General features: G+C 56.5%; 1 protein-coding gene across 1 annotated transcript in view; it reads left to right on the top strand.

Moving 5' to 3' along the window:
- Nucleotides 1–25,275, top strand: part of KIRREL3 (kirre like nephrin family adhesion molecule 3) — a 452,863-nt gene that overhangs the window by 425,959 nt on the left and 1,629 nt on the right. Inside the window, exons 7-16 of the mRNA XM_016204456.2 lie at nt 3,760–3,865; nt 8,755–8,903; nt 10,135–10,262; nt 10,517–10,643; nt 14,479–14,579; nt 16,647–16,845; nt 18,264–18,299; nt 21,557–21,664; nt 22,995–23,104; nt 24,660–24,746. Of these exons, the coding sequence (XP_016059942.1) occupies nt 3,760–3,865; nt 8,755–8,903; nt 10,135–10,262; nt 10,517–10,643; nt 14,479–14,579; nt 16,647–16,845; nt 18,264–18,299; nt 21,557–21,664; nt 22,995–23,104; nt 24,660–24,746 (1,151 nt within the window). The remainder of the gene's footprint in view (nt 1–3,759; nt 3,866–8,754; nt 8,904–10,134; nt 10,263–10,516; nt 10,644–14,478; nt 14,580–16,646; nt 16,846–18,263; nt 18,300–21,556; nt 21,665–22,994; nt 23,105–24,659; nt 24,747–25,275) is intronic.

Here is a 25,275-nt window from a genome sequence, read left to right on the forward strand (position 1 = left end):
CCCTGTCAACAAGAAAGTCATCACCACACACAGACCCACCAATATATCTTTTTATTGATTTCAGAGAGAGGAAGGGAGAGAGAGAGAGAAGCACCAATGATGAGAGAGTCATTGATGGGCTGCCTCCTGCACGCTCCCTAGTGGAGATCGAGCCCAAAACCCAGGCATGTGCCCTGACCGGGAATTGAACCTCGACCTCCCAGTTCATGAGTCAACGCTCAGCTACTGAGCCGCACAGGCTGGGCAGCCCACCAACTATTAAAAGTCATGACCCTAAATGCACTCTAATGAGATGATCAATTTATCAGAGTGTGATGACAGTCTGAGTCAGAGGAGGACACCAGCCCTGCCAGGTCTCTGGGCCCCAGCTGCCTGTCTTTCCCAGGACACCTCAGGCATCAGGATCAAGGTCAGATGGAGGCTGAGGACCCAGATGCCTGGTTTCGTAGGTCCGCCCCATACGAGAAGGACAGGGCCATAGTTAAGGCCACGCAGCATTCTTCCTGGTTTGAATGTGGCTCTGCCAAGGTCAACCCGGTTATTCAACCTCTTGCGCCTCCACTTCCTCATCTGAATACAGAAGTAACAATGCTTAGCTTGTGGGGTTGCTGAGACTGCATTAAATCATTCGGACTAGCACAAAGCCTGGCAGGTGGTGAGCACTTGGCACCTGTTTGCTTTGTTACCATGCACGGTCATGGGTGTTAGACCATCCCTCCCCCAGGAACCCCAACAGCCCTAACAACGGAGAGGCCTCCACCCATTTGTCCCTCCCGTAAGTGTTTGCATGCATGCGTGTGCCAAGCAAAAGCACAGCCTCCGTCCCCCCCAGCCTCCCCCTTCCTTCCTCCTCCGTTTATCCGTTTGTTCATTCAATAAGCATCCAGCTGTTTAGTGTGGACGCCATGGGCTGGATGAGCTGCCTTTGCAAACCTGCTCATTTTCTCAGTCAACCAAGAAGCATCCACACTCAGCAAAAACACATGTGTTGTTTGTTTCCCTTGGTCTTTATATGTTACCCAACGGAAGACAAAGCCCCCAGATTGAGTAATGGGAGAGAAAGCTTAACACCCCCAAAATCTCACTACATCTGGACCCTGCATCCAGCTGCCAAGTTGCAAATGGATGTGCTATAAAATCACCAAGTCATGGAATTTCTCTCTTTTCCCATCCCCTCCTCCATGTAATACTTCCCCTGAGCAAGTGCACACACGCGCACACACACACACGTTGTTGATAGAAACACTAACAGACTCTCAGCTGTAACATCTGTTCGATGTGATCTCTGTTCCAGCAACGACATCAAAGCTGCCCTCTGCAAGTTATGCAGCCGACAAGATGAGAGGGATTAAAATCATGTTTAATAGTTGGATATGGCATCAACTAGTGATGCCTCTGGAGCCTGGCTGACTCCTACAAATTCATATCCTGCACAACCAGAGGTGGGGGCTGGAGAGGCAGACGCAGGCCCCTGTGGCCAGGGGTGGAGGTGCAGTGAAAGTGGACAGTATGAATGCTTCCTGGGGCCCATTCTCCTGAGTCCTGCAGGAAAGGCTTGTATCGAGGGTACCAGATGGCAATTATCAAATGCCTACACCTCAGAACATGCTTCTCCAGCCCCCAGTGAGATGCAGCTCCTCCCTGGGTCTCCATGTCACTGGGGGTGGCACCCTCAGAGCTTTGGGGTGTCCAGCTTAGCTGGTTAGCCCTGCCTGGAAAGAGGGCTGGGACTCCTGAGTAGTCTGGCCCTGGAAGCTGGTAGTTCTGGGCTGGGTGAGCAGCATTCACCTGATGGGCAGCAGCTGGGGGTGGCTGCAGAGCCCTGGGGGTCATAGCTCTCCTGGAAGGTGGAAGGTGGAAGGAGAGCCCTCATGGCTGGTCCTTGCCTCATGCATCTTTGTGACCACTTGAACTATGCTTTAAAAACTAAGCTTGAGAATATTGAAATGACTTCCCTGGGAATTCTCCAGGAAAAGGCAGGCAAGCCAGCTGTTCCAAGAGCAGATGCTCCAGGGATTGTGGTCCCATCGGGAACTGGGGGATAAAGTGGGAGCACAGGCCCCAGCACAGTCAGCCACCTGCTGCTCAGGAACCCGTGTCTTAACAAGAGATCTGCAGAAACGTGTGCAGCCTCAGCCCCATGGGCCATCTCCCAGGCCCCAGCCCCCAGGCCCAGCACTGGGCAGGGAGGGAGGCCTGGCCCAGCTTGAGCACCAGCAGGGCAAAGGGGGGCTGAGTGGTCAAATGACACCAGCTCTGGGGAGCCAGGCTCAACCTGCAGCTGGAGAGCTGGGCTATGACTCTTGGAGGGGCTCAGGACCCCCACCTGTCATTTCAAGCAGGAACCAGGCCAGGCAGGCTGAGTCCTGCTCCCTTCCTGGGCCCTTCACATGCACCCAGAGGGATCAGCATTTTCCCTCAATGGTCTCTGGAGGCTGCCCAGGGCCTGGGCCTGGCCACAGGGACCATGCTGCCCTCTTAACTCACTGAGAGCAGGACTCCAGCCAGACCTCCACAGCATGGCAGGAAGAGGGAGAACCACTGGCTGGCATCTCCCCTCCCTGGAGTGTGGACACCTGGGCCCCCAGGCCTGGGAGCCAGGTGCATGCCCAAGAGCATGGGGGACACCAGCTTTTGGAGAAGGTCCCAAGCCAGCTCCTCTGAGCTCAGGGGGCCCGCTGTCTCCAAGCCCTTCTCTGAGCTGACTTTCCACCTCTCTGTCTCTTGGCTGTGGATCCCTCTGTCTCTACTTCCATCTCCATATCTCTCCGTGTCTCTTTCGCCCTGTCTCTTTCTCTGTTCCTCATTATTTCATTATTTTGTTTGGTCTGCCTCTCTAACACCCTGTCATTTTCTTTGCTTCGTCTCCCTTGGTCTTTTTGCTCTTAGTCTGAAATCTTCATCTGATTTTGTTTCTGTGTGTGAGTCAGTCTCTCTGTGTCTCTCTCCAGCTCTCTGCTTCTCAGTGTTTCTTTGATTCTTTTTCCTCCTGTGCGTTTCTCAGTCCCCGCCCCTCTCTCTCCTCCGTGTCTCTCTCCTACGTAGGTACCCGCCTGCCATCCTTTCTGTCCAGATCTCTCTGTGTGTCTGTCTCTTTTCCTGTCTCCCTGTCTCACTCCCTCTCAGTTCCCTGTCTCTGCCACCTCCCACATTTAGCACTATAGAGCTTCTCATCAGGGAGAAAGCTGAGCCCAGCCTGGGGAGCGGGGGCTGGGGGACCCCAGTCAGAATGGCGGGAGGCAATTAGGCTGATGAAAGGGTGTAAATGCCACGTTCAAGCTCACGGATGCACCAGAACCTTCACACAGATATGACACAGACATTTCAGAGAAGACAGTTTGTATTTAAATGGGACTTGGTGTCCACACTGCCCCTCATGCCTTTGGGCCCTCCGCCCCTTCTCCTTTCTGAAGTCTTTTGTTCTGTCTAAAAGCTGGAAGGTGGACAGGTGAATGGCAGAGTCCTGGCCCCAGGCAGCCATGCTGCCTGGCTGGCTGCTCATTTAAACACCAGGCTTTGAATCCACAGAGGGAGCCCTGGCGCCACCAGGGAGCGGGGCAGCCTCTGCTGAAGCCCCCAGCTTTCTGGGGTCCCCTGGGGTGGTGGCAGCTCCAGGGATCCCCAGGATCGTGGTGGTAGAACCTCTAGCCGTTACCTTCCATGTCACCTAGGGGATCTTCCCGGGTTTTCCTGCTTCATTCTTTCCCTAAACCGTGGACACAGCTCCCCCGTCTACAAGGGAATCTCTTCTCCCTGCAGACCCCCCGCTTGTCAACCTGTCGGTGGAACCACAGCCAGTGCTGGAAGACAATGTTGTCACTTTCCACTGCTCTGCCAAGGCCAACCCAGCTGTCACCCAGTACAGGTAAGAGCTACTGCCGAGGATGCCTGGCCTGGCCACCGGGCCCTCCACACTCTTCCTGTGGCCCTGGGCATCCAGCACAGTGCTTGGCTCACTGTAGGTGCCCCTGTTCTTCTCCCGGCCCCCCACCCCACCCACCCCTGGCCAGGTGAGAACTCCTCTCCTCCTGCCTCTCCCCCCCACCCTGGCCAGCTGGGGGCTCTCTCCTCGTGCACATATGTGATCCCATTCCGCTGGAGACGGTAGGTGTCACCCCTTCTGTTTGAATAGCTTGTTGATCCCTTATCTCTGAAATGAGGGAGAGAGGCTCAGGAAAAGAGTTAAAACAATCAGGGGAACGAGTAAGATCAGCATCTGTATTCTAGTCTTGTGTCACCAAACTGCTCACCTGGGTAGGGTGCAGTTTCTGGGACAGCTGGCCCTGTCCAGTGGGCACCTGGGACCATTCATGCTCATGGCCCTGTGCACCCCTTGCCCACAGCACTGGTAAAGCATCACTATCTCTTGCATGCTTGTCTTTGCCTGTTGACTGAGCTTCTTGGAGGCACAAACTGCAATTTGAGTCGCATATGGCTCTCAGCACGGAGCACAGTGTGTGGTGTGTACCGGCTCTCGGAATGCAGGCTGACTGACGGGCTAAATGCTCAGAGCTGCTCCTCTGGGCACCTCCTCCCTGTGCACTGTCACAGCACAAGGCAGCCAGAGACGGTGGCCTCAGAAGTGCTCAAGGGCAGGCTCAGCCTCACTTGCTGGTGGATCTCGCCATGGCCCTGGCTCCACTCCACCCCTTCCCGCCAGCCCAGACCTGATGGAGGCGCCCAGAGCGCTGCCTCTGCCATGGAAATGGATTATTAAGCCGCAGCGTCAGCCAGTACCAGAGATGCTAATGGGCTCAGAGTAAGAAAGATGCCGCCCAGAGTGGGTGGAGAACAGGGACAACAGAGGCAGTGCCGCCCCAGAGGCAGAGTCAGAGGTAATGGGCCGGAGAGGCAGCCAGAGGTTCAGCTGGACATGAGGCAGCGCCCCCTGCAGGGCAGATAGTGAAACAACATGGGGACCGAAACCAGGAGAGACAAGGGTCTTTACGTTTGAGGATATTTTTAAATAGGATGAAAATCTACCTGTCCGGTCCAGTCTAGCTGTTCACTAACTAGGGGATCCCTGGAGTCATGCAGCCCAGGAGGTCCAGGGTCAGGCCTGGTTCAGCTGGGACCCAGCATCTGCCTGGAAGGGACTAAAGATGCAGAGGGAAGCACCCAGAGAGACTGATTCTCTGGGCTCCGCCTCTGCACCTGCCAGGCCCAGCTCCTCTCGACAAGGCCGGCTTCTTTCTGCTCTCTGCTCTCTGCTCACGATCCCTAAACACCAGGCACCATGTGCCCAGAAGTTACCCCTGATGCCAGTTTCCCTGGCAAGCCCTTCATGCCCATAGCCCACAGTGACCTTCACAGTGTCCCAAGAATGCCTTGGACCCCAGAGATCAGAGCAGACAACTTCCAACTTCCATTTCTCTGCACTTTCGGGCTCTGGGTCATCCGAGGACCTAGCTGTGGAGGTTCGTCAGCAGCAGGGCTCTGCTCCAGGACCCAGCTTCACTCCCCACCCACTCCGCACCTGCCCTCCACCGAGCACAGGGCAAGCAAACACCCGAGAAAGCAGGCTCTGGGCCCGCGTCCCAGTCACCCCTCTCAAAAGAGCAGAACCCCAGGGATGGTGATGGTGACAAGGTGTGAGTGTACGCACGAGACAGGGCCACAAAGCAGATGTGGCAGAAGAGTAACAACACAGATGTGGCAGAAGGATAACAGCTGGCGAGTTTAGTGAAGGGAAAAGGGGTTAATTGCACTATTCTTTCAACTTTTCCTTCATTTCAAAGTTTTCTTTAAAAAGTTAACAAATGAACTAGTGGGCAAGCACGCAGAGACTGTGCAGGTTTCCCTGGGCTCTGGTCCCTGTGGGTCCCGCCCCATCTCCATCCATCCCTGCAGGCCACAGTCAGGGGGAGCTGTCAGGTGGGCCAGTCGGTGGGCTCCCTCCTGGAGGTGGGCACTTGTCCTTACTTGTCACCTTCCCCGTGAACTCCGGATTAGCCAAAGGTCCTGAGAATGCTTTAGAGTGGACCAGGGTCCCTCCTGGCCTCCTGAGAGCCAGGTGGCTTGGGAAGGAAGGGGGTGGAGGGCTGTGGAGAGAGGAGGGGGGGAACCTTCGCCCACCCACAGCCTCTCAGCCCCTTGGCATCAGTAGGTCTCACCCAGCCTGTGCCTTGTTGGGATCCAAGAAGAAAGCTTTAAGCAGATCGTATCACATAAGCACCTCGATTTTCCCCAAATGACTTTGACAAGATTACAAGGATCTTTCCTCCCTGTTTTACATAAAAGACTGTGATCTCAGAAATTAGAGAGATGCCCTCCTCTGCCCCAGTGCCCAGAGAGGGGGCATGGGTGGGCACAGGAGACATCCAGCAGGCTCGGGGGTCCCTTTGGCTGCCCGTTGGGACCAGAACCTGGGCGAGAACAGGCCCCGGCGCAGGGGGCCCCGCAGGTACAGGGAGAGGACCGCCGCCTAATATGAAACTCGGGGCTGCTTTCGGACAGCCGGTGGGGTTGTGACACATCAGGCCCCTGATTCTGTGACGTAAATAATTCATCCTCTTACATTTGCTCAGGTCCCCTCGGTTGGAAGGCTTATTAACCCGACTCCTGTCTTGAGGGGCTGGAGAAGCTGCGAGTGGGTGGGCAGTGGGAGGGCGAGGGGACCAGAGAAGAGAAGCCAAAGAACCAAGAGGGGGAGAGAAGAGCTGGGGGCTGGGGGGCCTTGCCCTCTGGCTAACCCTAGGCCCTGTGGCCAGCTGCGAGAATGAGCGATTTCAGGTTCTGAAAGGGTTCCCCACAGGGGGTTTCTGATGTGGGGGTGGGTGGGAAGAAAAGTGAGGAAGACTGGCTGGGTGAGATGCGAGTGGGAGACTCTGGTGCCCCCGAAAGGCTCAGCACCCACAGCCAGCGCCTGCCATGCCCCTGGGGGAATGCTGCTTGCCCCCCTCTGCCTCTCAGGTGGGGACAGGCCTGGGACCTAAGGGCAGCAGCTGCACAGATGAGCGGCTCAGGCAGCACAGCTCTGCTGGGGTCAAGAAAGCTTAGTCCCCAGCTGTCCCGCTGGGTCCCGGGCCTGTGGGAGCCCCCACAGTTCTCCCCAACTCCTTAGAGCCAAGCGGCTACAGCTTCCCCCCTCCACGACTTACAGGGGAGGGACCCGGGACAGTGGGGAGAAAGCCCTGCCCTCCTCCCAGCCCAGCCAGAGGCCTGGGTCCTACCCCTGGCCCCCTCCCCTCAGCAGGATGGAAGGAATAGGGTTGGACACGGATCCCCAACCATGTGTCTGGGACCGAATTCATCCGCCTCAGGCAGGGGCCATGCCAATTAAGTCTGGTCATTAAATTAAAGTTAGAAATTGAAGTGATTCATGAATAACTCATAATGGTTTGTTGGGAAGCTCCTTAAGCTCTCAGGGAGCATGGTTTGCTCTGTTGTTAAACTATAATTGTTATTTATTAATCGTGTTCTTAATAATTACCCAATATTAATTCACAATAATAACCACATGGTGCCAGCCTGGGAGCTCCGGGTGCTGAGAGATGGCCGTCTCCTAGGCTGGAGGGATGGGCCGGGCAGGAGACAGATGGAGAGAAGGGCAGAGACGGGTGGGAATGAGAGAAAGTGGGGGTGAAGGCAGGGTCAGCAGGGAAGCTGTGGTTACAGGGATCCAGGGTCACAGGGTGACAACTGTGGGGGCCAAAGAGCCTGTCCAGCCCTGCTGAAGACATACACCCTGAAATGGGCTTGAACTGCAGGGGGAGCCGAGCTGGAGGTTTTGTCATTTTAAAGTGAGTGTTGTCCACAGTGAGTTAAAGCAGGGGGAAGCTATGAGCTCTCTCCTTGGAGACCTGTAAGGAGAGCGGCCGTGACACATGCACACCCACACCCTGGGGACTGCCAGTACTGGCCACAGGCAGTGGGCTGCGGGTCACTGGTCCGTGCAGTGTTCTATGTCCCAGGGCCAGGACCCAGACAGGCCTGAGGCTCTTCGGTCTCATCTTTGCAGCCACTGACTAGTCAGGTGGATTGGCTAATGAAAGAAGTCAGCACAGCCTTCTTCTTGCCTCTCCGACACACCAGGGCAGACAGAGCCGAGGCCTCTGAGGAGTGAAGCCAGGGTTGGAGGGTGGAAACTGCACAGAGAAAAGAGCAAGTGCCATCTCTTGGGGGACCTACTCTGGGGACAGGAGTAAGGACAGGAAGGCTGAGAGAACTGGCCAAGTGTAAGGGGCAGTGGGGACCCCAGCTAACCCCACTCCATCAGCTGCTCACCAGGCCTGGAACTTGAGCTTCCTGAGCCTCATTTGTGTGGGTGGGGATGGGGGGCATGCATGCAGGGGTGGGCACGTGCCATGAGACCCTGGCCTCTGAGATCACAGACTTAGCTTCCTCCTTTCCAACATGGCCAGAACAGGGGCCCTGACAGGCTCAGAGGAGGGTGGCCAAGCTGTCTGGGGGCTGTGCATTATCCATCGCCTAGCCAGTCAGACGGGCTGACCACCTGAATGGTCAAAACACCTCCCTCCGGAATAACCAACTTGTCTGGTGCCACTGATCACCTGGTGATCCTCAGACCAAAGCCTGCCACCTGCAGCACCAACTGCTCCCAGCCCTGGAAGTAGCTCCTGTATGGAGAGTTCCCCTGAGGGACCCCTGAGGGGCCTGCACCCGCTGTCCCAGGCCCAGCCTCCTTTCTCTGTGGTCAGGATGCGTCCAACTCCCACAGCGCAGCTGCTCCCCGGGCAGGAGGGACGCACTTGCCATCAGAGGTCACCCCAGCCCTCGGGGCCTGTGTTGCAGGTGGGCCAAGAGGGGCCAGATCATCAAGGAAGCATCAGGGGAAGTATATCGGACCACCGTGGACTACACGTACTTCTCAGAACCAGTCTCCTGTGAGGTGACCAACGCCTTGGGCAGCACCAACATCAGCCGCACGGTCGATGTCTACTGTGAGTGCCACTGCCTGGGGCTTCCCTGGGGGCATGGGCCCTGGGGTGTCTGCTCAGGGCCAGGGGAACTGGTCTGGACTCACTGCACACAATGTACAACGCCTCGCTAGATCATGGAGCTGTGTCCTGTGCACAGGGCCTCCCTGTGCGGTGACCCTCATAACAACACAGGGAGGCAGTGATTGTACCCATTGCCCAGATGCGGGGACAGAGGCCTGAGGTCACACAGAGTGGAGGTGGCAGAATGAGGACTGAGACCAAGCTCAGAGCAAATCCACTGCCTGCCCACCCAGCCTGCCCCTCCCATTCAGGGCTCCCGGATGTCCCCCTCCTGCCTGGTGGCCCTGCAGAGACCTCCCAGCTGAGGGCCAGCTGAACGAACTCACAACCATAAGCATTAGCTCCTCTACAGCCCTTTAGTTTTAACGCACTTTCACCGACTTTTCCGGCTGACCCTGCCCTCTCCCCCGACAGCCTCAACTGAGATTACTTTCTACACCAAGGGCCTAAGCCAAGCTCCCAACCCCAGATTTCACCCTTCGCTCCCTGAAAGCAGCTCTCTGCACCCTCCACCATGGTGCTTAAAAGTTCAGCCTGGAGACCAGGCTTGGTTTGCAGGAAGCTCTGGGGGCAGGGGTTGGGGGTAGGAGGCAGAGAGGAGCCTTCATTAACCTCACCACTCAGCAGGGGTGTGGGCAATAGATGGGGTTGAACAAGAGTCTGGAAGGGGCTGGGACAGAGGATAACCTGAGGGCACAGGAGGGGACACCAGGGAGCCACCTGGCCACTCCTTTCGGAATCTCAGAGCCACTAGGAGGGGCCTGGGAGGCTCAGCGAGTGGCCAGTGGACTTTGAAGGCAGACACATGAAGATCCCTGAGCCCAGGGAGGAAGGCCCCTCTGCCCACACCCTGGGGTGGGGGACCTCCTGGGACCAGGACAGAGGGAAAGGGATGGGAGAGCCCTGAGGGCATATCCAGGCACAAACAGGGCCCGAGAGCCTGTTTCCTAGGGCCGTGAGCCCGAGGGAGGCTGGGCTCAGGAGGAGAGGGGTCTTGCCCTGACTTCCTGACCTTAGGCCCAGGGGGCAGAGGACTGAAATGTAAGGGAATGGGCTGGAGCGGGCTGAGGTGGCACAGGCACCAGGGTGGGGGAAGGGACGCAGCAGCAAAGAGGGTCCCCAGAGCTCCCCAGCCCACCAGAGCCCGGTCTCGTCCTCCCACCCATCATAGTCGGGCCCCGGATGACGACAGAGCCCCAGTCCCTGCTCGTGGACCTGGGCTCAGATGCCGTCTTCAGCTGCTCCTGGACCGGAAACCCATCCCTGACCATTGTCTGGATGAAGCGGGGCTCCGGCGTGGTGAGTCCACAGCTCAGACCCCAGGTTCCTCTGCCAGGGGTGGCGGGACCCTGGGCCGGGGGGGCTGCCTTCCAGGGGACTCTCCCACACGCAGCTGCTATGCAGTGAACGTCTGTCTCCTACCCCAGCCCCGGTTCTTACTGAGATGCTCGAGACTCGTGACCTTCCACCAGGCCTGTCTCTCGGACTCTCTGGTTCTGAAAGACACAGAGCCCACCCCCACTCTTTGTGTTTGTTCTCCCCAATTCTCCTAGGTCTTGAGCAATGAAAAGACTCTGACCCTCAAGGCTGTCCGCCAGGAGGATGCTGGGAAGTATGTGTGCCGAGCGGTGGTGCCCCGGGTGGGGGCCGGGGAACGAGAGGTGACCCTGACTGTCAATGGTAAGACCCCCCCACTCCTGCCAGGGAAAGAGGTGGAAGGGAGGGAGAGGAGAGGGACCCAAGGGTCTTGGTCCCAGGCAATGACCCAAGGGACTGTCATCAGTTCTGGGCCTTGCCATCAGCTCCAGCTATGGGTGCAAGGCAGTGATGTCTACCTTGTCAAGTCCATGTTGGAGCCTAGTTCTGACCTAGGAAGGACCAGGGGAGTTTTCTGATCACCTCCCCTTTTCTTTATCTTCTAAAGGGTCTCAACCTTAAGAATGGTAGCTGATGGCTTTTATCCTGGCAAGGAAAAAAGGGTCAGAGGGTCACTGGACAGGGTGGGCAACCAAAGACATACCCACCCTTTAACCTTGATCTCAGCCCTGGTGGGAATTTAGGGAGAATCTCTGGACTCCTGATTGGCCTATTCCCATTGCACTACAGTCACCCAACTGGGACCCCTGTCACCATGGACAAGACCAAATGCTCAGGGGGTCATGTTCAGGGGAGGGAAGGTATCTTGTTATATATGATAAAAATCACAGCAGGAGGGGGTTTTCCAGTCTCTCCTAGAACACAGTGGGAGCTCCTAGATGACAGTTACATGGGGCATTTAGGGGACAGGGCTGAGACCAGGCCTGGCCAGTGGGATGGAAAAGGTCATGGAGAAGCTGGTACCCAGCTCAGGTCAGACCCAAGACAGTTGTGGCACAAGGGACAGAAATCCAATATCCCTGCTGTGATACGTGCCTGGGCCATGGGCAAGAACCCAAGGTGGTTTGAGAGGGCAAGAAACACTAAGGCCAGGTCCCTCTGCCACTTCCAAGGTTCCTCACCGCTGGGTCCCCCTTCGAGCCTGTCATGCCCATGGCCCTTGCAAGCCTGCTCCCCCCTCCACCCCCCCCCCACACAAGTCTGCCAGGCCCAAGGGAGGGCTTGAGCAGAGTTCCAGAAACGTGTCCAGTTGGCTTCATCTCGGCCCAGGAAGCAGCCCCCTGAAAGCCTCATCGATGCTCCCCCTTTGCTAGAAAACTAACCAGCTCGGTGCTGCCTTAGCCACACCCCCTCTGCTGTCCCCGTTAGCCAGACCCTCTATCTATTTCCTTTTCTCTCCCCATGTGTATGGCAACCCCAGAGTGGGGTTACCTACCCAGCCCCCTGAGTGCTCACAGGCCACCTGTCCTGGGCAGAACCCAGGCTCAGGGGCCTTCCTGCCTTTCCCATGTGTCCCCAGGACACCACCAATAAATTGGCACTGCAGAGCTAAAAATAGCAGCATCTGATGTGCCTCCATATATCCATGGCAACACAGGCTGCAGCCTTTTCCTGCCGCTCTGGTGTCTGACGCTCAGCTCAGGCGCCAGGCCCTGGTGAATCTCGCCACCCCCACTGCCGGCTCTGGGAGGGCGCCGGGCAGTGCTGCCCATGATTACAGCGAGCTCCAGGTCCACTCACCCAGGGACCAGCCAGTCTGGGGACCCTCAGACTCACCTACGGCCTCCAGGGTCCCCAAGCCTGAGCTTTAAAGGAACATCCTTGTTTCTGGGGTAACGGGTGAATAAAGCAGGGACTGTCACTTTAGACATTCGAGAATTTCCCAGCAGAGATGCAAAGTGGTTTCCTGGGGAGGGAACACACATCTTGGAGGGACATTTCTCTCGGATGGGACGCCCCAACCTGGGCCCTGGCATGTGTCCAGGATTTAATCGGCTCCCTCCAGAGTCTGGCTTTCCATCCCCCTTTCCTGCCTTCAGTCCTGCACAAGCTCCCCGAGGCTGCCAGGAAGAGAGTGCCCGGGGGATGGGAGTAAAGCGAGGAAGCTGTGTGTCCTGCTGGACTGGGGTCATCTTGCCCTGAGTCAGGGGGATAGAGTAAGTGGCCCAGGGAGAGCAGCCTGCCAACCCACCTGGCATCTGGAGAGAAGGTGGAGGGATGGTGCCGTTCTTTGCAAAGGGGCCTGAACTAGGCGGAAGGACCTGACATTCTGAAGGGATCCAGAATGATGGGGTTTTCTTCAAAACAAACCCGAGCCGGTGGGGACTGCGGGCCATTGCCCTCTGGGGGATCAGTGGGCACAGATGTCAACTGCTTTGGCTCACCCCCGGATCTGCAGGAAGGGGAGATGGGCCTTCTTACTGCTGTACTGTAACTCCCTCAACCCCGACAACCTCTATTCTGATTTCTGGTTTCTTTTAAGAAGCGCTTTAACACAGATGTGTTTGCCCGAGCTCCTGGGAACTGAAGGGGAAAAGGTGTTATGGTTTCACCACTTCCATCCCAGCAGCAGAACAAACCCGATCAAGTTTCTGGAACACCCAGACCTCTTGCCCTTTGCCAAAGGCTTCTTGGTGCTGAGGGTTCGGCCCACTCGTAAAACCAGCTGAGTGTGGAAACCCTAATCCTGAGGGTACCCCACATCTGCCTTCCCCAGCTCCAAGCTATTTGCATCCTAAACTCAAAAAGGCACCTGAGTGTCTCCCAGTAGCTTTTTTTCCCTTTGGCTAAGAGCTACTCATAGAAATGCAAATCTGGTTTAATTAAGGTGGCTAATAAACAGCAATTAGGTTTGCAGCGATTTTTGTTTTGTTCCCAGCATAATTTTACCTGTCCTCAGATACCTTTCTCTGCCTCCCTTGCTTCTGTTGCCTGCCACCTGAGCCCCTGCCTTCCCAAGGATTGGGAAGGGGGCACAGGGGCCTCTCCCCTTTTACCCCTTGTTTCAACTGCCCACCCAGCCAGGAAGGGGGCTGCACAAATGACTGAACTAGCAGCTCCTCCATTCCCCTTCCACTGCCTGGCGGGCATGAGGCAGGAAAGCCTCGGGGTGGATGAAAGGCAGGAAGCACCGCTGGACTTCAGGTAGACCCGCTGGGCTGTCTGATACGCTAATTGAGACAGGTGCTCCAGGACTGGGACACGTCACACACGCACAAGCACACACACACTCACACACATGCACGGACTAGGTGAGATGTTGGGGTCGGCTTTGGAGCCATGATCTCACCTGGGCCACCTGGGGTCTCCTGAGACATGGGTGAGAGGAAGGCTGTGGACGTGCCTGGCGCATTGGCATTGCCCCCGTCCAGGGTGATTCCCCCACCGGCAGAGGAACACACCCGGTTTGTTAGGCAACGGCGCCCTCTACTGGAGACCTGAGACAATGGCTTGAAATGGAACAGCTGGCTAAGGTGGAGGTGCCATCCTCTAGCACCCCTGTACCCCGGCCTCCCTGACAGCTCCCCCACTTCCTTCCCTGGCTGACCACCTCCTCCATAAAGCGTGTCCTATCCGCCAGGCAGAGCTATTCTCTCTCCTCTGAGCCCGTTAGCACTTCATCTGTGGTCCCAACACTCTCTTCCCTCCTCTGGCTCTTTTGGCTGGTTGAGTAATCAAATCGATTTGTGACAGATGAACAAGAGAAAGTAACCAAATTTAATTACATACGTGCATATGGGAACTCCACATCCACGAGAGAGGGACAGAAAGGAAAACATAGGTCAAAATATTATCCCTGATAATGTCTCACTTTAGGGAAGGCCCCTAATTTAAATTCATATAGGCAGTTACGGGGAGGGGGTGTTTCTTTGAGCCTGCACACCACAGTAGCACATGTTGGGGTGACTCATTCTGAACCCCTACATTTCTTCTGGGCCTTCTGACTTAGAAGCATCGCTCATGACCCTTAAGAGGTTCATGACTGACGCCTCGCCCTTCACCTTGTACACAGAAGCCTTCGGGGAATGTCTGCTGAATGACCGACATAGAGGAAACTTTGGAGCCCACCCACGAGGGGCCCAGCCAGGGACCTGCCCTTCCCAAGTGAGTCCCTGACGTGATGCTGTTCTCCCCACAGGCCCCCCCATCATCTCCAGCACCCAGACCCAGCACGCCCTCCACGGAGAGAAAGGCCAGATCAAGTGCTTCATCCGGAGCACACCACCGCCAGACCGCATAGTGAGTGCCCCGGGGAGGCCACGGGGATTGCAGCGCAGCGCGCAGATGTGGGCGCTGGGAAGCCCGGGCCTCCTCCCCTCGGCCGGGAAGCCATTCCCACTTGCTCTCTCGGGGAGGCATCAGGAAGACAAAATCACAGGGTCTCTTTTCCTACTGCCAGGGCCCGTCTGCAAGTGTATTTAACGCCTCGCACATTGAGCTGGGCGCCAGCATCGATGGTCCTAACAGAATTCCGCATCCGGGGAGCAGAGGAGCAAGTGGGGGGAGCAGAAGGAAAAGAAAGATACACAATTCCTCACTTTCCTGGGTTCAAGGCCAGTTCTTGCAAATCCTGCGCAGAGTGCAGCTTATAGCAGGCAAACCCCTTCCTGCACCTCCCGAGGCCCCTCCTCGGCCTCTACCCATGGAGAATGAACACTGCCTCATTGATGCGATTTTCCCCTCGAAAGCGCCATTCCATTCCCCCTCCCTTTCTCTGATCCCTGCACAGTGCCGCTAAGGCCACCTGGGTTCACACGGAGCCCTCCCAGGCATCTGCACTTGTGAAAGGGAGCCTTCCACCCCCACCCACCTGAAACTGGTTGGGAGCCCAGGCACAAAACCACTGCACAGCACTGAGGGGCAGGTATTAGTAGTAGTAAGCCCCAACGCTGAGGACAGTCCTGCTAGAAGATAGTCCTGAGCCAACTCCGAGGGGCAGCTCTGCCCTTCATGGTCCAGTGGTGCCAGGGAGGGCGTGGGGACATGCACAGGGCCGGGACACTGAGGCTGCCAAGCTCAGGGTGCCATTCTGGACACGAGGTATTACTAGAGCAGTATTGCTGTTAAACACTTTCTCGGGCATTCAGTTAATTCACTGTCGGAAAGATTCACACAAAAAGCAAGAATTCACACATAGAACTATGTCTCCCCGTTCCTGTCACTCTTTCATTTTTTTAATTATAAGCGCAGCACATGCCCTTTGTAGAAGAGCCCGTCCACTCAGCATAGCCACACAGTCTTCCCCTTCATAGATGCATAACTCTAACCAGCAGTTCTCAAGGGGGCATTTCGGCCCCCAGGGGATTTTTGGCATTGTCTGGAGACACTGTTGGCTGTCACAGCCGGAGGGGGCTGATGGCTCCTGAGTAACAATCCTATAATGCACATCTTATAATGCACAGGAAGGCCCTGCAACCAAGAATGTCAACAGTGCTGAGCTGGAGCAGCCACATTGACCACATTCTCACATACCTGAATGACCACATTCTCACAGACCAGGAGCAAATGGCATGCAAGGGGCCTCCCGTGCAAGCGACACTGCTCTGAGAAAAATTCAAGTATCACACTTAGAAACTGAGATAGATTAAGCTGATCACAAGCACAACTCTTGGAACACACTGTTGTACAGACAAGACATAAACGTAACAAAACTAGACCCAGCCTCTCTGGAGCTGGTCCCCTGCCTCCAGTGACCAGGTGGCAGCGCCATACTGGCGGGAGCATCTGGGAGAGACACTGGCACAGGCCATCCGTTGGGGGCGGGGCAGGGAGGACTGGTCACTGCCACAGAGTCGCCTGCTGGCTGGAAAGGTGTTCAGGGCAGGCCCACATAAGGACCCCTTCTCGAAGGAAATGCTGACCTCTGTGTGTACACGGGTTGGTACTGTATGGGGTGGGGTGCTGTGTGCATGTGTTGTGGCTTTTCACAAGTGTTTATGTGTGTAGTGTGTACACGTTTGTGGTGTGATGTGTGTGGTGTGTGCAAACATTTTTGGTGTGTGTTGGGATGTGTTTATGTGTTTGTGGTGTGATGTATGTGGTGTATGGACATGTTTATGGTGTATTGTGATGTATGTACAGGTGTAAGCATGTGTGTACATGTGTTTGTGGTGTGATGTGTGTGGTGCGTGCACACTTTTGGGGTGTGATGAGATGTGCATGTACTTATATGTACATGTGCCAGTGCTGGTGACAGCGGGCATGCATGGGAGCCTGGCAGTGTCAGCCCTAGAGCACGAGGCAGCAAGGTGGTCCCGGTGTGGGTGGCTGGGTGGGCTCTCCTCCTAATTCTGGCACCCCGGGCAGGCCTGGTCCTGGAAGGAGAATGTGCTGGAGTCCGGGACGTCGGGGCGCTACACAGTGGAGACGGTCAGCACAGAGGAGGGTGTCATCTCCACCCTCAGCATCAGCAACATCGTGCGGGCCGACTTCCAGACCATCTACAACTGCACCGCCTGGAACAGCTTCGGCTCTGACACCGAGATCATCCGGCTCAAGGAGCAAGGTGGGAGCAGCAGGCCCTCCCCACCCAGGGCAGGGCCCCATGCAAGATCTCCAGGGGTCCTGAGGGAAAGAATGCCGAGTGACAGTGATGGCTACGAGTGGGCTGGGGCCCGAGGACAGGTGGCAGTGTTCCTGCTCACCTGCCATGGCGCCCCGGGCAGGTGGGTGGAAGTTGTCCTCCTGGGGGCCCTTGAGGCCAGGGCCCTGCCCATACCAGGAAGCCAGAGGGTTCAAAGGCTGCTTAGGGAGGTGGCCCTACTGATGTTTCAGGGAAAGGTGACCACAGATGGAGCCAAGTTAGCTGCTGTGATGAGCCGCCAGCACCTTCTAAAGGCCCCGACTTGTCTGACTCAGCATTCCCCTGGTGGGCCCTGCTCTGGTGCCAGAGTGTCCTCAGGGGTGTGTGACCTGCTGAGGGGCAGCCCGGGGCCTTGGAGGGACACAGGGATACCCCAGGGTGGACTTGTTAGGGAGCCTGACCTAGCCAGTTAACAAGACAAGCCAGTCCAGACACCCAAAAGTCCCCCAGGGCCACCCAAGCAGAGCTAAAGGGAAGCGATTGAGCTGCCCCAACCGCTGGGAAGGGGGGTCCGGGGGCTCAGACCCACTGCTGTTGCCCTGGGACATGGGAGATTCATGGGGCTACTCTGAGCTGAAGGCGGGGGGACAGAGCAGGGAGCGTGAAGACTCAGCCCACTGTGACCCCGGGTGCAGACTGCCCAGCTCCTGGTCAGGAACTCCAGCCTCTGCTCAAAGGTCTCACGCAGAACAGAGGGCGTGGAGCCTGGGAGGGCGCAGAGTGGGACAGGAGGAGCTGGGCACAGCAGCAGCACTCCCGGTCCTGAGAGGGCTGCAGACCTTGCCCCTTTGCCAGGTCCAGGGGGCCTTACTCAGCCCGGGCACTCTGACCCCTCCAAGACGAAGTGCACCCACATGCTGTCAGACCCTGGCAAAGGTTCTGGGCGAAGCCGGTGTCCCGGTTGACCCCTCTGGCCCCAAGGACCCAGCAGGTCACAGTGTCTCCCCACACCTCTTCCCTGATAGGTGCTGCTTTGCATAATGCTTTGCATATAATTTGCATAACATCATCCACACATCATCCCAAACCTCCAGTCCCTGCTGCTTCCCCTCCATGTCTTCCCCTTGGTGCCCAACCCCCATGCTCTCCTCTTAGTGTTCCCACCCCACCCCCCAGACCCACCCACCCCAGTCTTGACTTCTCTCTGGTCCCCTCCCCCTGGAGTCCCTAAATCTCTCCAAGTTCAGTTGGGACAGCCTGGGTCTATGGGGCAGTCCTGAAGACATGATTGAGGAGGGAGCCCCCTCACCCCAGACCCCTCCAGGTGGTGGTCCCCCAAGTCCCACCCCACCCTGGCCAGCCAGGCCCTGGCTGTGGACGCTTGCTTTATTTCCAAACAGGTTCGGAAATGAAGTCGGGAGCCGGGCTGGAAGCAGGTACGGAAGGAGATATGAGAACCCCCTGGGTTGGGGGGAAGGGACCTCAGGGTTAGTGGGGGAGGGAACTCCAAAGGGGGTAGGGAGGCCTGTGCAGGCCGCTAACTACTCTGCCCTCCCCCATCTCGAGGGTTCAGTGCAGTCAGGGTAGCAGGGAGAGGGGTTCCCAGCCAGCGTGGTCGAGGAACCCCAGAGACCTGTCTCCTACCTCACTGCCACCAGAGCCCGCAGGCTCCTTGCAGCCAGGGACCAGGTTCCTCCCATCCCTTCCCTTCCTTCGAAAGCCCTGGCTCCTCCCCTCTGGGGACAGCTCCCCTCCACCTGGCCTCCCTCTATTTCCACGCTTTTCCTGACACTTCCAGCTTCTCACATCATCACCAGCTTGGCAGCGGCTTCCAGGGGCCAGGGCCTCCACCCTGCTGTGGCCTGCGCAATCCATGCTAATCCATGCTTGCTCGCGGCTGCCCCCTCCCCACTCCTGCCGTTCCCCAGGGCGCTAGGTCCCACCACCCAGCTGAGGCTGCTGGCAGTGCTGCCCTCCCCTGAGGCACCTGGCAGCAGAGTGGTCAGGAGGGTCCCTGGGTTCAACTGCTCTGTCTTGGGCCCTACAGGAGACGGTTGCCCCCACCTTCCAAGCAGAAACCCAGAAAAGAATCAGGGCATTGTGAACCTGATCCACAGGGCTGACCAAAGACATGCCGGAGGTGTGGGGTCCTCTGCCCTAGTTCCCCCGCCATGCTGGCCCAGAAGGAGCCAGGGCCGGTCTGTTCCTTCAACAAGCTTGGGTGGGGCACAGGCAAGCTCAAGGAAACACTTATCGGCCCCCTGCCGGTCTCCCCTGACCCCTCAGAGCCCCTCCTGGTGCTGGCCACGGTGTCCCTTGCCCGTTTCCATTTCGTATGTGTCTGTTCACCCTCCCCCAGAGGTCCCTGACCCCTTCATGGCTGAGACTCCTCACGCCCAGTCCACCTCTTTGGATGGAGAGGAGTCTGAACAGGAGGGTAGCTCCTTCCTCCTCTCTCTCCAGGGGACATCAGAGGGGTGCTCTGTCCAGAAAAGGACAGCCAGCACAGGGGACATAGGCCAGAGCTCAGCCAGGCAAGGAGGAAACGCACACAGGCAGGCCTCGGAGGAGTGCCACCCCCGCCCCCATCAGACCCTCTCCTGCCCCCTGCCCACCTGCTCCAGATAAGATGGTGCCTCCCAGCTGCTAACAGCTTAAAGGCGTGTGGCGTGACGGGATGCCAGAGCCAGGATACCGCTTCCCTGGTTCTCTAGTTTTACAGGTGAGACCTCGAGTAAGGCCCAGAGAAGTTAAGGAACCTGAGCTCAGCTGAGACAAGTCCAAGTCATTCCAAGGAAACTTTCTAGGAATCCGAGGAGAAACTAAATCAAACCCAAATCAATAAAATTCAAAAGCAAGGAGCCAATGACCTTCTAAAGCAGTTTTCCCTCCCTGATGGAATGAAAACTGGAGACAGTATCATCTATTTGTCAAAGCAAGGTCACCTAGGTCAAGTCCTTCACTCCTGACTGCTGAGACCAACCCAAGCACCTTCCCTTTCAATCCCTGAGTGTTTGCAGCACCTCCCACCTCCCCCACTCCCTGCCACTCCAGCGGGGTCTCAGCCACCAGCAGGCAGGTCTTGAGGAGCTGTGTGCAAGTCCTGGGCTGGAGGGGTGCACCAGCATAGCCACGGACACTGTCCACCATCAGGCACCTTCTCCGTCCAGGAGGAGGCGACCAACCCCCTCCTCCCAGCAGCGTTTCCAAGGGCCAGGGTTTCTTTTCCCTCCTCTCTTTAAAGAAAACAGCAACAATGAGAGGCTGACCCACAGCCCAAGACAAATATCTAGATGTCCCACTCATCCACACCAAGGAAGGTGGGGCGGGCAGGAGGGAGGGAGCCTCAACTCTACAAGGAGATTTCCTCCCTTTGAGATTTAGATCTGCTACAGGCCTCCTTCCCATGCAGAAGCAGGAGCAGAGACTGAGCAGGGCTGGGTGCCAGGCCCAGTTCCGAGGCCTTTAGCTGCATTCACTCACCTAAACGTCATAACACAGTACTCATTCCATTTTACAGATAAGAGAGGTAAAGTAAGTTGCTCAGAAGTGGTGGAGTCGGGGCTGTACAGAGCATGGGCGATTTGGAGGCTGCTGGGTGATACAGTGGACAGAGCTGGGCAGGATCAGAGGCGGGGGCTGGGTAGAAGGATTAGAGGAGACCTAGATTTTCCCTGGCTCTACTGAAGTTGTGTGTCTTTGACCAAGTCCCTTGGCCTCTCTGGACCTCAGTGTTTCCATCTGTAAATGAGAGGTGGGGACTCGGTGGGCCCTAAGGTCTCTGTGCCCTTGCATTCTCTAGTTCTATTCCCCATGGACTATTCAGGGCCCCAAATCAGATTCTCAGGTCCCATCTGCAGCCACAGAAAGGCCAGGGCTGTCTGGAAGAGCACCCCACACACCCGCCCCCACATTGGCTTCCCATCCCCATCTCTACAGGGCTGGGACAGGCACAGACCACAGAAACTCAGTGGGAGCAAGGCTTTGCCTAGCTGCAATTCTGGGCCGCTCAAGAAAGGCTGCCAGGATGCCCAGAGGACCGGCCTAGGAGAGAAAGGAGCCAACTGGGGGAGAGGGAAGGTCATAAAAAAGAGGCATTTCTCCTTAAAGATGAGACGCTGTGATCCTGCTCCCCTGGCCCCTAAGACAGGCCTCTGACACCTACAACTTCTGATGGCCCGCAGGCCCCCATGGGGCACCGCCTCAGACCTGAGAACTCTAAGAGCTGGTTGTCCACGTTCAGCCTCCTGCACTGGGAAAGGAAAGAGAAGGAAAACTCTAACCGAACAGACAAGGGCAGTGACCACAGTCATTTTTCAAAGAAAAGCCAGGACTTACAACTTTCAGCCCCTGCACGGCAGACTGCTCCCAGCTTAACACCCGAGAGCGCTACGTTGCGCCCAGCCTTGCCTCTCCTCTCCATGTCCCCCGCCCTCCCGTGTCTGCGTGCCTCCCTCTCCCACCGCCCCGTGTCTTCGTCCCACCCTCTCCCCCACCCTATGTCCCACCTGAAGGGACCTGTTGGACTCTACCTGGGCCTGCCCAGCGCCCTGCACAGGCACTTCCCAGAAGCGCCCGCATGCAGGGCTCCGGCCCCAGCTTGGCAGAGGCTGCAACCGAGGGAACTGGGTGAGACCCCGAGGACAGTGGGCTGTTGGGTCCCTTGTCAACTATGCCTGCTTCTCTCCCACAGAGTCTGTGCCGATGGCCGTCATCATCGGGGTGGCCGTGGGAGCCGGTGTGGCCTTCCTCGTTCTTATGGCAACCATCGTGGCCTTCTGCTGTGCCCGCTCCCAGAGAAGTACGGGAGGGACACCCGGGATCTCAGGGAGTGGGACAGAGAAAGAGGCCAGGCTTAGGCTGCCCCAGAGAGCAAGCAAGCAGGAGTGCAGTGGGCAGGGGCCCGGAGGGTGAGCTGGACTGAGCTAAACCTCACCCGACAGGGCAGTCAGCCAGCACCTTGGACTGAACACATGTAGTGGGTAGATCTCTAGAGAAATCTCGCCCTCCAAGACCAGTGAGTCCAACCGGAAAAGCTGGTCACCCTCACATGAAAAACAAAAAAAGCATTCATGGAATCACTCTGTAAGGACTTTTAAAGGTCTTTAGTCATTAGCAGTAAAATCTTGGTGTCTGTGCACTCTTGAAGATCTTGTGCATCTCGAGTTTCCATCCCGGGCACAGCGCTGGCGTTCCATGTGACAGACACATGCAGATGTGTCAAATGGGATGGCAGCGCAGAGGTGGAAACAATAGAGGCACAGTCCTCTGGTCCCACTTCTTCCACACGGGAGCTTGGGCGGGCCGCCACCAGCCCCGGCCTTAGTTTCCTCATGTGTAATAGTCACGTGACTTTTGTGAACCCCCCCCCCCCATTGCTGTAAGCATAAGGCTCACCAGGAATAATCAGAGTCAACCTGCTCCCTCCACCACATGACAGCCTTCACTGTGGGAGAAAGCTGAGTCTTCCCCTTACGTCTCCTCCACTCCAAGCTAAGTGGTCTTGGCGTCCCCAGTGGTGTGGTCTCAGGACCTCCCTCACCACCCTTTCAGTGGGAGCTAAATGGGAGCAGGTTTTAGCCAGAATTTTCTAACAATTCGCCAACTATGAATTGGCAGCCTCCTCTAGAGGTTGCACAGTCTCCATCATGAAAGCACTGACCCAGGAGCTGGACCACCACGTGGTGGGAATGTCTCTGCTTTGGGCCAGAGGTTGACCAGTAAGGTCCCTTCTAACAGTCGGATGTGTGATTCTCTGAAGGGAGAGCTCAGAGTCTGCTACAGTAGGTCAGAGAAGGCTTCTAGAAGGAGGTAGGACTTTAGTAGCATGAAAGGACCTCGCTCTGTAAGGGACAAATTGATGAAGACAGCTCTTAAGCCATGGGAGTGGCAGTGACAGGCTGGGGTGCATGCAACCAAGAGCCCCCGGAGGCAGAGCTCTGAGGCCCTACAGCCCTTGGCGCAGCCAGACAGCTGTTCTACTGGCAGGAGGGGGGTGGAGAAGCTGCTGAGTTTAGGGGCTGGAGGGTAAAGTCTGGGGGTAATGGGGGCAGGGGGCTTGACATCTCAGGCCCTAATGCCAGAGGATGCAGACTGAACCCGTCACCTACACGTTCCTATCTTATGTCCAGATCTCAAAGGTGTTGTGTCAGCCAAGAACGATATCCGTGTAGAGATTGTCCACAAGGAGCCCACATCTGGCCGGGAGGCCGAGGAACACCCCACCATCAAGCAGCTGATGGTGAGAATGCTGTCTTACCCCCACCCCGCCCCAACCTCTGTGCCCTGGAGTCCTGGGCTGCAGGCCTCCTGAGCCGAGATGCTCCCAGGAAGCAGTGCCACAGTCACGACATGCCCTTCCCCCTATAATAGGCCAGGCACCTGCTCTCAACCAACAAAGCGTGGCCGTGTGTCTGCTCTATTGCACTGGGTGTTCTAGGGACTCCAAGACATCTAAGGTGCAATCCCAGCTTTCAGAGAGCTTGGCCATACGGTAGGGAGAGAAGACTTGCATAAACAGCCACCGTAGGCTGTTATATAGCTTATAATTCTACACACCCACAGATATTACAGATATTCAGTATACACCTCATTTCCCAATATCCCCAAAAAGTCTGCAAGAGGCATAGGTTCCTCTTTTGGAACTGACTTGCTTACCGTAAGCAAATCATAACTTCTCCAGCAGCCCCAGTCTGCCCCTCATCCCAGCTGTGCAAACAGACCTGAAACACTGCTGAAAACTCTAGTAGTGATATGCTGGAGGGGGAAAGAGCGTGGACTGTTCTGTGCCTCAGTCTCCTCATCTGGGAAGTGGGGATGAAAGCAAGAGTACACAGGCCATGTTGAGGGCTAGATGGCAAACCCCCAAAGAGCCTGTGGGGCAGAGTAAGTCTCCAGAGATGTCAGCTGTGTGTGCAGAAATGACACAGGGGAAGCAGCACTGTGGTTGTTCATATTAATTAACACACTCACTGTGTGCTGAGTATGCTTTGTTTTTCATCTTAATTTTAATTATTATTTTAATGTTCAGAAATTTAGAGCTATGCATTTCATTCATTCATCCAGTGCAAACATAGCATTTGTAGCAGCCCTATTGTATGTAGATCAGGCACTGCACTAGGCACCAGCAAATCAAGGAATTAATAAAAACAATTAAATATGACTCCATCCCAAAAGGATTTTGGCCACAATACCCAAGGCGCTGTACCAGGTGTGCTAGGGACCCAAAGAGAAACAAGAAGTAATCTTTCTCTTCAGCTCTTTGGTATCTGCTAAGGAAGAAAACTTAGGATATCTAAGTCATTGCTGGGTGGCCCAGGGTCACTGTCTCACTGTGACTCCTTCTGAATGCCTTTATCAAGCCTAGCCCTGAGGATACCCTGTTTTGCTGGGGCCCCAACCTGTGCCAGATGGTCAATGGTCAAGGTTCTGTAATTACTTATTTACAGATCTATTGCCCTGATAGGAACAGCTGCATGTTAACCTGTGTATGCCTGGCCCTTAGCACAGTGCTTGGCCTGAAATTCAGTAAACGCTCAATGAACTGAACTGAATCAGCCCAAGGAGAGCTCCTAGGCCCCCTAGGCCAAGGGAAGTGAGCTCAGTCTTAGAAACCTGCCCCTCACCCACCCACTCACCCACTCCTGACTCTTTCACCTGCCTCCTGTGGGCCAGGCAGTGGGGGCGGGGGGCAGAGAGGGCAAGCTTCTTTTGAGTTGGCTTCTCCATCTTTCCCTTGGGGGGAGTGGGCCTTTAGCCCACCTCCTGTCCATTGAGCAGCTGTTTTGGGGTTGCAGATGGACCGGGGTGAATTCCAGCAAGACTCAGTCCTCAAGCAGCTGGAGGTCCTCAAAGAGGAGGAGAAGGAGTTTCAGAACCTGAAGGTAGGAGGGGCCACGAGCTGTGGGACGGGCGTGGAACCTGGTCTCCAGCTCAGGTGGCCCGAGCCCCGTGTCCAGACAAACAGTGATAGCAAACAGAAGAAAAAGGCCAGAGTTCACCCTGGGGACAGGTGCCTATCCTCTCCCTAGGGTGGGGCCTCCTCCGCCAATGCACCTGCTGGCTCAGCCCCACGCGAAGGAGGCGACAGCGTGGAGGCTGAGGTCCCACAGTCCTCTCCCGCAGCCTTCGCACAGGTCCACTTTCAAACTAAGTATCCACGTTCTGGACAAAAACAGAAACTCTGGTTCTCAAATGGCCTTGCATTGTGCTGACAACTAAACAGGCCCACCCAGAGGCCCCTGCTTCCCTCCCTTCAGCACCCTCCCTCCGCCTCCCGGCTGCCACCTGAACACCTGGCAGCCCTCCCTTCTTGGTGTCCCCACCAGGACAACCCTTCCAGGCCCCCTCCCCGCATTTCTCCCCTGCTGCCCCCTCCCCCTGTGCGTCCTCGCGCCCTCCCGTGCGGGGTAG

This window comes from Miniopterus natalensis, chromosome 20 (genome assembly GCF_054644295.1).
Source record: "Miniopterus natalensis isolate mMinNat1 chromosome 20, mMinNat1.hap1, whole genome shotgun sequence".
NCBI lineage: Eukaryota > Metazoa > Chordata > Mammalia > Chiroptera > Miniopteridae > Miniopterus > Miniopterus natalensis.